At 40.8% G+C, this 12,388-nt stretch overlaps 2 protein-coding genes and 1 long non-coding RNA gene across 3 annotated transcripts in view; 2 read left to right on the top strand and 1 right to left on the bottom strand.

Annotated features, from left to right (window-relative positions):
- Positions 1 to 425, top strand: part of LOC140187844 (uncharacterized) — a 71,951-nt gene extending 71,526 nt beyond the window's left edge. Inside the window, exon 10 of the mRNA XM_072243639.1 lies at positions 342 to 425. The gene's annotated coding sequence lies outside the window, so the exon portion shown is untranslated. The remainder of the gene's footprint in view (positions 1 to 341) is intronic.
- Positions 1 to 12,388, top strand: part of LOC140187843 (uncharacterized) — a 33,357-nt gene that overhangs the window by 5,886 nt on the left and 15,083 nt on the right. Inside the window, exons 2-4 of the mRNA XM_072243638.1 lie at positions 342 to 505; positions 3,974 to 4,155; positions 9,049 to 9,106. Of these exons, the coding sequence (XP_072099739.1) occupies positions 342 to 505; positions 3,974 to 4,155; positions 9,049 to 9,106 (404 nt within the window). The remainder of the gene's footprint in view (positions 1 to 341; positions 506 to 3,973; positions 4,156 to 9,048; positions 9,107 to 12,388) is intronic.
- On the bottom strand, positions 5,897 to 8,250 carry LOC140187719 (uncharacterized). The gene is made up of 3 exons (XR_011883141.1): positions 8,167 to 8,250; positions 7,728 to 7,837; positions 5,897 to 6,452 (listed from the first exon to the last, which is right to left on the bottom strand). It is a non-coding gene; the product is annotated as an uncharacterized lncRNA (long non-coding RNA).

The following is a 12,388-nucleotide window of genomic DNA, read 5'->3' as shown; positions in this document are numbered from 1 at the left end:
AGAAAGGGCATTTGGATAGTCAGCAGTTTGGAAGGAAAGGGTTCTAGAAACAGGAGATGGGTCTCGAGGATGCAGAATTTGGAAAGGTGATTGGAGGAGACATTTTATGGTGAATTCCTGACAGTTTTAGCAAAACTAGGAATGGCCAATAAATGCTTGAGTCTTATCTAAGCTCAACAGCTCAAAACAAACGTAACTACTTAGATGCTCATTAATTAATATCATAGTTAATGACAGAAAGGCTTGTATTACATGCTTGTATTATAGAAGATGTGAATTAACAAATCAGTTTTAATATTATTCAATACAGTGTTTTGTGAACATTTTTTTTTCTTGTACAGGAGATGGCTTTTATGTGAATGCTTTTGCCAGAATCCTGAAAGGAGGCAGTGCATTGCATTTACCTGAGATAGCAGAATTCAGTGGTAAAGATGAGAAATTCTTGACCCGTAAACATGACTTTGCCAGCTTTCAGAGATCACCTCGCTGGGTAGATACATCTCAAGTAAGTAACTGGAAATATGAATAGAATATTTTTTTTTCTATTTTGTAAATTTCTTACATGTATGCAATGTATTTTTAGATGGTCAAAATGTTGGCAAAAAGTTTTAGAATAGTGAATTGTTTTGGAGTGCAGATAAACAACATGTTCTTCTGTTGTTGAGTCTCTGATGGTCCAAAGGCACACTCTTATGGATGTTTAGGCTTTTTTTTTCAGATTTGATGCTGCACCAATTGCTGTCAGCTTGACTTGTAGTATTCTAAAGTCAAAAGGTTGTAGAATAAAGTGCACCATGGAATTTGAGTACGTATTCCAAACTAAGAGTCTTTGAGTATTGCAGTGTAAGTGATGTATCTTCTGGATGCTACATAAAGGAAATCCCATGGCACCATTCAGAGCAGAAGAGATGTTTTTTGTAGTGTCCAGGATAACATTCATACCTCAACAATACAGCCAAAACTAGATTAACTGCTCATTGATCTCGCCGACGCGAACAATATTGGCTGTCACTTTTGCTTTCAAAAATTGTATGTAGAAGCACTCCGTTGTAGTTTTTTCAGATCAGTATTAAATGTATGTTCCCAGTATGTGAAAAAGAAGTAGCATACCCAGTTACCCAGCATCACCAGTGAGTTGATCAATTCAGCAATAAGCATTTCAAGATTTCGTTTTGCATTAAACCTTCTTCAAAGGGAACAGAGTGGAATCGTGTGCAAGTCAGCACGCCCAGTTTTTGATCTTCTGCTCATTAAATTGGATAGCTGAACAATCCTGAATATTAATTAATTTCCTGATTGATCTGAGGCTCTTCAGAAGTCAAGTCAAATCAAGTCACTTTTTATTGTCATTTTGACCATAATTGCTGGTGCAGTACACAGTAAAAATGAGATGTAAAACTTGGTGATTATAGCTGTTTATTGGGTGTTACAAAACAACGAACAAACAAAGAAAAGTGACAAAGAAAAAGAAGTTGTGGTTGTCCCATGCTCAGACTAGTGATAAAGAAAGTTCCAGTGATAACACATAACCCACACCCATGTGGCCACTTTATTAGGTACACCTCTACACCTGTTCGTTAATGCAAATATCTAATCAGCCAATGATGTGGCAGCAACTCAATGCATAAAAGCATACAGACGTGGTCAACCGGTTCAGTTGTTGTTCAGACCAAACATCAGAATGGGGGAAGAAATGTGATCTAAGTGATCTTGACTATAAAAGAATTGTTGGTGCCACATGAGGTGGTTTGAGTATCCCAGAAATTGTTGATCTCTTAGGATTCTCACGCACAACATTCTCTAGAGCTTACAAAGAATGCTATTGACAATAAACTGGACTGGTCAAAGAACACTGAGGCTGTCTACAAGAAGGGTCAGAGCCATCTCTATTTCCTGAGGAGACTGAGGTCCTTTAACATCTGTTGGATGATGCTGAGGATGTTCTACAAGTCTGTGGTGGCCAGTGCTATCATGTTTGCTGTTGTGTGCTGGGGCAGCAGGCTGAGGGTAGCAGACACCAACAGAATCAACAAACTCATTCGTAAGGCCAGTGATGTTGTGGGGATGGAACTGGACTCTCTGACGGTGGTGTCTGAAAAGAGGATGCTGTCCAAGTTTCATGCCATCTTGGACAGTCTCTCCCATCCACTACATAATGTACTGGTTGGGCACAGGAGTACATTCAGCCAGAGACTCATTCCACCAAGATGCAACACAGAGCGTCATAGGAAGTCATTCCTGCCTGTAGCCATCAAACTTTACAACTCCTCCCTTGGAGGGTCAGACACCCTGAGCCAATAGGCTGGTCCTGGACTTATTTCCTGGCATAATTTACAAATTACTATTTAATTATTTATGGTCCTATCACTATTTAATTATTTAAGGTGCAACTGTAACGAAAACCAATTTCCCTCGGGATCAATAAAGTATGACTATGACTATGACTAAATAAAAAAACATCCAGTGAGTGGCAGTTCTGCGGGAAGAAATGCCGTGTTAATGAGAGACGTCAGAGGAGATGGCCAGACAGATTCAAGCTGACAGGAAGGTGATAGTAACTCATATAACCATGTGTTACAACAGTGGAGTACCGAAGAGCACCTCTGAATGCACCACATGTCAAACATGAAGTGGGTGGCTACAGCAGCAGAAGACTATGAACATACAATCAGTGGCCACTTCATAAGGTACAGAAGATACCTAATAAAGTGACCATGGGGTGTATAAAATGGCTAGGTTCAAGCTGTGTGACAGTTGCTGCAGAAAAACTGAGAAGCTTCAAAAAAAAGATACAGTATCAGCTACACTACAATTACTGGAAGATTTACTGAACAATTACACCTGTAAATACAAGCTAGCGTAGGAAAGTTAAAATACTAGAAAAAAAACACAATTCTACTTCTTAGTCCATTATCCCATTTGTTCAATTCACATTCTGAGTCTGACAAGATGTCTTCTCACTCGTTTTGTCTGTTTGAAATCTTCTAAACCTTTCATTCTCGCATGCATCCTGTTACAGCTGATTGGACTAGCTTTCTTACTTTTTTAACTTACGTTATTTGTAATTTTTTTTCACGGTGACATGTTGAAGCTGCACCCTCTCTAACATGCTGGTGGAGAGAGTTTTATTTGGGTTTTTAGCGCTGGAAATAGTTATATTCGGACACGTCTCATTAGTGGGGCAGCAGTATGGTGGCATTGTGTATTCCAGGGACCAGCTGATTGCGCTTATGCCGGCTGGTTTAGCGAGCAGAGTGGCAGACACCCCAGCTGAAATCTGGAGGAAAACATACAGAGGATGCAGAGGGGGATCAAAAAGGCAAGGAAAAAGGACCGGGTCGAGACAACAGAGACTTATGGAGAAGAGGAGTTATAAGCCATGTCTTCCCTCTCTCATTATGGGCAATGTGAGATTGCTGGGTAATAAAATGGATGAGTTGACGGCGCTAGCCGGGAGTCAGAGAACATTTCGGGAGAGCAGTGTTATGTGTTTTACTGAAACGTGGACATACCCGACCAAAACGTTTCCATAGAGGCCTTCCAGACCGTCCGGGCTGACCAGAAGTGCACTGAGAGCGGTAAGCGTAAAGGAGTTGGGTGCTTGCTGTTCTGGTTAACAACAGATGGTGCAATCCTGGTCATATTACGATCGAGGAACGTGTTTGTAGACCGGATATTGAACTTTTTGCTGTTGGACTCTGGCCATATTCCACCGAGATGCAACACTGGGCGTCTTGGGAGGTTGTGGCCATCGAACTTTGCAGCTCCTCCCGTGGAGGGTCAGACACTCTGAGCCAATAGGCTGGTCCTGGACATATTTTCATCTGGCATAGTTTGCATTTTGTTGTTTGATTGTTTGTAGTTTTGTATTGCTATATTTATGCTCTATTCTTGGTTGGTGCAGCTGTAACGAAACCCAATTTCCTTCGGGATCAATAAAGTATATCTATCTATCTATCTATCTATTCTTCAGGTGTTACATCCAAATTGTGATATCCACAGTGTGTTGCTCGTCCAGATATTCAGCATCAATGTTGTGTACACTCCCGACCGTAGTGGTCAGGAACCAGGCCAGGTCACATCACGCTCAGGAGTCGAGCCAGATCCAAATGATCTGCTACAGCTTGGGTGGTCAGCAATCCCTCTTTTTGATGGGTGAGTACATTGTCTCTTTCGCCATTCATCCCAACAAGCCAGACATGTCACTGAAATTTTAAAGAAGCCGTGACCTTGATGGTTTGTAACTAAGAAATTCTGTTTCCAAACTTGGCAAGATGGGTGAGTCAGATTCTTCTGATACGGTTCCATAATATTGTGGAGCAGTCATTGTAAGAAGTGCAAATTTATTTTTACTCTTTTAAAAATTACAATGAATCCTTGAAAATATTACAGGGCTTGTCTCATTTTTGCCACAAAGTTTATGGACATTTTAGTTCATATCCATATTTCTAGTTTTATGTTTCTGTAATTCTTTATTCTTTGTAATTGTTGAATGTGTTTTTGTTGCATGTCTCACCAACACACCACAGCAAATTCCTAATACATGTGAATGTATATGGTGAATAAAGTTGACCCTTGATCCTGATTCATGTTTTGAATAACTTTCTCCTTTCTTTCTCAAAAATATTGCTTCTTGTTGAGATATGATGCAACAAATGCTAAAAAATAGCCTCTTACCCTAGCAAAAATGAGAAGAGAAAATGTTGGAAAAACTCAGCATCTTTGGACAAAAAGTTAACATTTCAGGTCCCAGCATTTTCATCAGAACCAGAGAGAAGTTAGAAATAAGACAGGTGGTGAATCTGTGGAATTTATTGCCACAGAGAGCTATATAGGCCAGATCACTGGGTGTATTTAAAACAGATCTTAATGAGTTCTTAGAGACATACAAAACTGTAAATGCTGGAATCTGGAGTAACGAACAAACTGCTGGAAAAACTCAGTGGGTCAAGCAGTGTCTGTGGGAAGGCAGAAACTGCTGAAGTTTCAGGTCGTAGCAGTTTCGACCCAAAACATCAATATTTCCTTTCCTCCCACATACGCTGCTTGAGCTTCTAAGTTCTTCCAGCAGGTCAATTAATGGTTCCTGATTGGTAAATGATTTCAGGGTTACCGAGAATAGGTGGGAGAATGGAGTTGAGAAAAGAATAAAAAATAACCATGACTGGAATGGCAGAGCAGAAAAGATGGGCCAAATGACCTAATTTTGCTTCTGTATCTTATGTTCATATGATCTCAGTTTCAAGTTGCAGAGAGAAAAAGGGACAGAGAGGTCAGAGGACAGATTCTGTGATAGGGTGAGGGGTGGGGGAGGGTGAGGAGAAGGGTGATCCGTAAACTGAAATAGTTGAATACAATGTGTTCATTTCAGATTTATTCTCTGATTCTAATAATTTCAGGTACTATTTCTCTCCTATTTGGCTATCATTCTCTAGCCTTTACCATCTCTTAAAAGCATCACCAATTTTGACATTTAAGCTCCTTGCCCTTCACCCTATTGGTGACCGTTCCTTTTCTCTCCACTCCCTCACACTTTCTCTCCAACAGAAAACTTACTTCATTCTGACTTCTCATCATTTAGTGAAAGTTATTTCACCTGAAATACTAACTCTTTTTCTCTTTCCACAGTTGGAGCCTGGTCTGCTGAATATTTACAGCCTTTTCTTTTTAGATTTTGAACATCTGCCATCTTTTTTTGCTTTTAGAAGGATGATTGAAAGGGGAGTTCTTTAAAATTTAGTTTGAATTTGTTCTTATCTGGTGCCTGCACACATCTGTCTCCAATGGGGTTATTGATTAGCAACTGAGATCAGGAACTCAGATGACTAGTTTTCCTCCTTTCTTGTGGCAATAAGACTAACTTAGATTTAGATTATGAGAACACTCAGTCCTCTTTTATTGTTATTTAGAAATGCATACATGCATTAAGAAATGATACAATGTTTCTCTGGAGTGATATCACAGAAAACAAGACAGACCAAAGACTAACACTGACAAAACCATATAATTGGAACATATAGTTACAGCAGTGCAAAGCAATACCATAATTTGATGAAGAACAGACCATGGGCACGGTAAAAAAAAAGTCTCAAAGTCCCAAGTCAATCGACTCCCGAGTCCCCATAGCAGGCAGCAAAAGGGAGAAACTCCCATAAACCTCCAGGCACCGTCAACTTGCTAATACCTTGGAAGCAGCCGACCACAGCCGACACTGAGTCCATCCATCCGAAAACTCCGAGCTTCCGATACAGCCTCCCAAGCGCCATCCTCTGCCTTCGACCTCTCCCCGGCCGCTGAAACACACAAAGCTGAGGATTTCGCGGCCTTCGGCTCCAGAGATTCCGGTTACCACACAGTAGCAGCAGTAGCGAAGCAGTCATTTCAGAAGTTTTCCAGATGTTCTGCTGTGCACTCACGTCTGTCTCCATCGAATCGGGATTGTGCACGGTCCCCTACTTGACAGATAACAGACATCATCACCGAAGTGGCCGCGTGCAAGTATTAAACTTGCTGTTGGTGCCACAAACTGTCTGGATTGGTTAGTTAGCACCTTTGCAACTAGTAATTAGCAGGAGTTGGCTTCTTGATTCCAAAGTCCTATTGTCAGTTGAAGGTCATCTCGCGACAGTTAAAATAGTGAGCCTCTTGAAATAGGCAGAGAACCTGCAAAGGCCTCACCCTAACACAGGCCCCTCTGTCATAATGGCCTCCTGGTATGGTGTCCACTGTCCCCACTTCCACCAGTAACTTGTAAAACTAAGGGATACGACTGTAAGACACAGCACCAGAATTAGTCCACTTGGCCCATCAAATCTACACTGCCATTCCACCATGGCTGATTTATTATCCCTCTCCACTCCATTCTCTTGTCTTCTCCCTGTAACCTTACAAATCAAGAGCCTATCCACTTCCACTTTAAATATGCCCAATGATTTGACCTCCACAGCTGTCTGTTGCAAAGAATTTCGCAGATTCACTACCCTCTGGCGAAAGAAGTTCCTCATCTTTAAAGATATCTAGATCTTAAAGGGCCTGAGTTCCCCAACAATTGAAATGTATGGGGGTCAAGTGAAAAGGGTAAGGAGGGCTCTGCCAGGCCCTTGTTCTGCATTGGAGAAATTTAGAGTTTTTATCAATGCTTCCAGGAATACATCATCACCTTCCCCATCTGAGAATATAAAATTACTTCATTTGTCTCTGCAATAATCTAAAATAAAATAAAGGGGGTGGCATGGTAGCATAGTGGTTATCGTAACGCTAATATAGTGCCTGTGGTCACTGATCGGGGTTCAATTCCTGCCGCTGTCTGTAAGGAGTTTGCACATTCTCCCCGTGACCGTACGGGTTTCCTCTGGATGCTCCGGTTTCCTCCCACAGTCCAACAATGTATGGTTAGGGTTAGTGAGTTGTGGGCATGTTATGTTGTTTCCAGAAGCGTGGTGACCTCCCCAACACAATCTTCGCTGATCTGATTTGACACAAACGACACAAACTTGTGACAATTACAGCTAATCTTTAAGATCTTTAAAAATGTTTAAAATAAAGAACCTTATTGTCTATGGAATCTTTCACAACAGCAGAATGCTCCAATTTTTAAAGTGTAGTCACTACTGTAATGTAGAAAACATGATAGACACAACAAAGTTGAACAGATAATGACTTAATGATCTGCTTTTTCAAATGTTGATTGCTGGATAATTATTCACAAGGACCCAGGGAGAACTCACCTACTCTTCATTGTGATAGTTCAATGGGATATTCTGTGTCTACTTGAGGAGAAGATAAGGGCGCTGATTTAGTTTTTCATCGAAGAGACGAGACACAAAAAATGACGGACCTGAGAAAGATAAGAAACGAGTTTTCGTCTTGCACCGACCTTTGTGCATGAGAACATTCATACAGCTGCATAAACAATGCTTGGCAGGAAACAGGAAAGTACTGAGTTTGAGGCTAGCAATGGTGCACGTGCAGTTCCTGTCTCCAGTACCGCAGAATGCCCTGGACTAACCCAGTTATGTCGGCTAAACTGTTATGCAACATACACAAAATACAGGAAGAGCTCAGCAAGTCAGGCAGCATCTACAGAGGGAAATATACTATATAATGTATACATATATGCAAAGGTGCTCAAAAAAGGCCAGCAATGTCGTGAAGAACCCCACCTACCTTGCTTATGGACCATTTAACACACGACCCTCAGGGAAGAAGCAACACAGCATCCACACCAGCACCACCAGACTCAAAAACAGTTACTTTCCCCAAAATGTCAGGCTGATCAACATCTCCGCCCACTAACCCACCCCACCACCACTATATCCACATCAATCACTCTTCTCCACAGCTCTCAGCACACTTCATACCCCAATGAACTCCCATGTTACTTGTGTTTTTATGCTTATTGTGTTTTTTTTTGCACTGCATCAGATATGAAGTAACAATCATTTTGCTTTCCTTTGTACAGTCAACATGTTGGGCTCAGACCCTTCATCAGGACTGGAAAGGAAGAGGGAAGAAACTAGAATAAGAAGGTGGGGGAGGGGAAGGAGTACAAGCTGGCAGGTGGCAGGTGAGGGGGAAGGGAGGTGGGTGGGGGAGAAGGGATTACATGATAAACTGGGAGATGATGGGTGGAAGAGGTAAAGGGTTAAAGAAGAGGAAATCTAATAGGAGAGGACACGGAAGAAAGGGAAGGAAGAGGGGATGCAGAAGGAGGTGATGAGCAGGTGAGGAGAAGAGAAGATGTGAGAGGGGAACCAGAACGGGGAATGGAAAGAGAAGGGGAGGAATGGAGAAACTACCAGAATTTAAAGAAATTGATGTTCATGCCATTTGGTTGGAGACTCCTCAGGTGGAATATGAGGTGTCATTCCTCCAACTTAAGTGTAGTCTCATCATGGTAATGGAGGAGGCCATGGACGGACATGTCAGAATAGGAATGGGAAGTCAAATTGCAATGGGTGGCCACCGAGAAATCTTGCCTTTTACAGTGGACAGAGCAAAGATGCCTGACATAACTAAACTGTTACGTTTTTCTCTCTCACCTTCCAGCCCTTATGTGAAGACAGGAGTTCACAATGCTCCACTTTTTCAAGGCTCTCCACATGCTGTAAGTAATTAGGAAGCTTGAAATCTTTATCTAGATTTTTTTTTACAGAGAGAGTGCTAGGTGTCTGGATGAAGTGATGGAAACAGATATATTAACAACATTTAAGATTCATTTAGAGAGAAACATGAACAGGCAGAAAATGGAAGGATGTAGATCATGTATGATACATGCACATAGGATTAGTTTAAATCAGCACCGTGGTTGGCATGTGTATCATGGTCTAAAAGGCATGTTCCTATTCTGTGCTATGTTCCAAACATTTTAAGCGTGCTTGCTCTTATATGTCTATGCTACTATATGGTATTTTTTTGTCATTTGGAGGAATATTTTTGGAGTCAGCAATGTTATAATCTCCTTTTATTAACAAAAAAGAGAGGCATGGTAGCATAGCAGTGAGCTTAGTGCTATTACAGCACCGGCTGTAAGATTGGGATTCAATTCCCAGCAGAGTCTGTAAGAAGTTTGTACATTCTCCACATAACCGTATTGGCACCGGAAACGTGATGACACTTGCAGGCTGCCCAACACAACACTTACTGATCCAATTTGATGGAAACAATGCATGTTGCTGTATATTTTGATGTACAGGTGACAAATAAATCTAATCTTTATCTTTATATTTTATTAACATATCATCTCCCTGATGTTGTCACATACTTGTCACACATTAGTTCTTACCTGCTTCAGCATGTACTAATAATTCTTATTAGCATGCCTGCCCCAGAAGGCTGTGGAGGCCAAGTCTCTGGATGCTTTCAAAAAAGAGACAGATAGAGCTCTTAAAGATAGCGGAATCAAAGGTTATGGGGATAAGGCAGGGACTGGATACTGATTGTGGATGATCAGCCATGATCACAGTGAATGGCGGTGCTGACTTGAAGGGCCAAATGGCCTACTCCTGCACCTATTGTCTATTGTCTATTGTCTATAATAAGAAATAATCAGCACAACAGAATTAGAATCAGGTTTAATGTCACCAGCATACTTTGTGAAATTTGTTGTTATGTGGCAGCAGTACAATGCTATACATAATAACAAAAAAATTGTAAAATACAGTAAGAAGTATATATATATTTTAAAAGGTTAAATTAAATAAATAGTGCAAAAAGAGAGAGAAAAAGGACTGAGGTAGTGTTTTGGACCAAGAGCTCAGCCCAAAACTTCTACTGTTTACTCTTTCCCATATATGCTGCCTGGCCTGCTGAGTTCCTTCAGCATTATGTGTGTGTTGCTTTGGATTTCCGGCATCCATCTGCAGATTTTCTTGTTTTAATAAGGTAGTGTTCATGGGTTCAATGTCCATTCAGAAATCTGATGGCAGAGGGCAAGGAGCTATTCCTGAATCATTGAGTGTGGGTCTTCAGGCTCCTGTAGCTCCTCCTTGACGTTAGCAATGAGAAGAAGGCACGTCCTGGATGATGGGGGGGGGGGGGGTCCTTAATGATGGACTCTGCCTTTTTGAGGCTTTTGCTCCTTGAAGATGTTAATTTAATTAACTCTTGCTTCCTGGATATACCTATTTGTTTTCAAATTGAGCAGCATTGCTGATGGATTTATCATGAAAGCTACACAGTTCAGGAATATCCACATCTATAAGTAACTTCAATCAAATTTAAATGGCAAAGGATATGATCCAAATGACCATCACAACCCCACATGTATGAAGAAAGAAATGGTTCAAAATTCTGAAGGGAGGCTGCATGATTTGGAATCTAGAACAATAAACAAAACTCAGAATTGTTCAGTCATCATTCATTAATCTTCCAGTTTAAGGTGGCATTACTGAAGATAAATAGATAGATAAAACACAAAACAGACATTAAAATGTGCAACGGTTTGTGTGAACTGAAAAAACGTGACCTACAGTTAGGCTGCTTATCTTGCTATCTACTATTCCAAACAAGATGATTGTGTAATTCCTCTGTTAATTATCACATTAATTAACTGGTAATGTATCTATTCGCAATCTTTGTATTTCGTAATTTAATCTATTAACTAGCCTATGCTGGAAAAACAAATGTATCGTAACATTGTCCTGGATAAACCATTCTCCTTTCATCAGGACAACTTACAGCAGCTGAATTCGTGAGTAGTTTAGACACTCTGTGATGGCAATCTCTAGTCTTCCCCAGTTGACAACTCACCTGGAATGAAAATCATTTTATCCAGCACTTCCACTGGGATTATGGCCCATTGGAATGGTTTATAATTTGGATTTAATTTTGGAATATCTACTCTGCTGATAAATCAGAATCAGGTATAATATCACTGCATCTGTCATGAAATTAGTTATTTTGCAGCAGTAGTATGTTAAAACTATAAATTACTATAACAAAATACGAATTAAATTAGATATGTAGTGCAAAAAGAGAACAAAAAAAATGAAATAGTGTACATGGATGCATTGTCCATTCACAAATCTGATGGTGGAGGAGAAGAAGCTGTTTCTAAAATGTTGAGTATGTGTCTTCTGACTCCTGTACCTCCTCCATGATGGTAGCAGTAACAAGAGCACATGTCTGGGTGATGGGGGTCCTTAATGATAGATGCTGCCTTTTTTGAGATGTTGCTTTTTGCAGATGCCCTTGGTGCTGGGGAGGCCAGTACCCATGATGGAGCTGGTTGAGTTTACAACATTCTGCAGCTTTTTGTGACTCTGTGCAGTGGCCCCTCCATACCAGATGGTGATGTAACCAGTTATAATATTCTCCAAAGTACATCTGTAGAAATTTGCTGGAGTCTCTGGAGACATACAAACTAATGCAATACTGCCACAGTCGTACCTTCTTTTTAATTGCATCAAAATGTTGAGCTGGGAGATGTTGACACCTAGAAGCTTGAAACTGCTCATCCTTTCCACTGCTGATCCCTGGATGAGGACTGGTGTCTGTTTTCTCAGCTTCTCTTTCCTGTAGTCCACAATCAATTTCTTGGTTTTATTGATGTTGAGTGCAAGTTTGTTGTTACGACACCACATATCTAGCTGATCTATCTCACTCCTGTACACCTCCAATAATAGTTGTGTCACTGGAAAATTTATAGGTGGTGTTTGAGCTCTGCCTAACCAAACAGTCGTGGGTAAAGAGAGTAGAGCAGTGGGTAAGCATACATCCATGAGGTGCTGTGGTGTTGACGTTACTTCCAATCCGCACTGGCTGTGGTCTCCTGATTTTAAATCCAGGGGCCGGTACAGAGACCCAGGTTGTTGATTAGTATTGAGGTATGATCATGCTGAATATGAAGTTGTCATCAACAAACAGCAGCCTGACATAGGTATTGCTA

The sequence above is a fragment of the Mobula birostris genome, chromosome 25, assembly GCF_030028105.1.
Source record: "Mobula birostris isolate sMobBir1 chromosome 25, sMobBir1.hap1, whole genome shotgun sequence".
Taxonomy (NCBI): domain Eukaryota; kingdom Metazoa; phylum Chordata; class Chondrichthyes; order Myliobatiformes; family Myliobatidae; genus Mobula; species Mobula birostris.
Note: the sequence above shows the minus strand (reverse complement) of the source record. Positions and strands in the feature narration are given on the sequence as shown.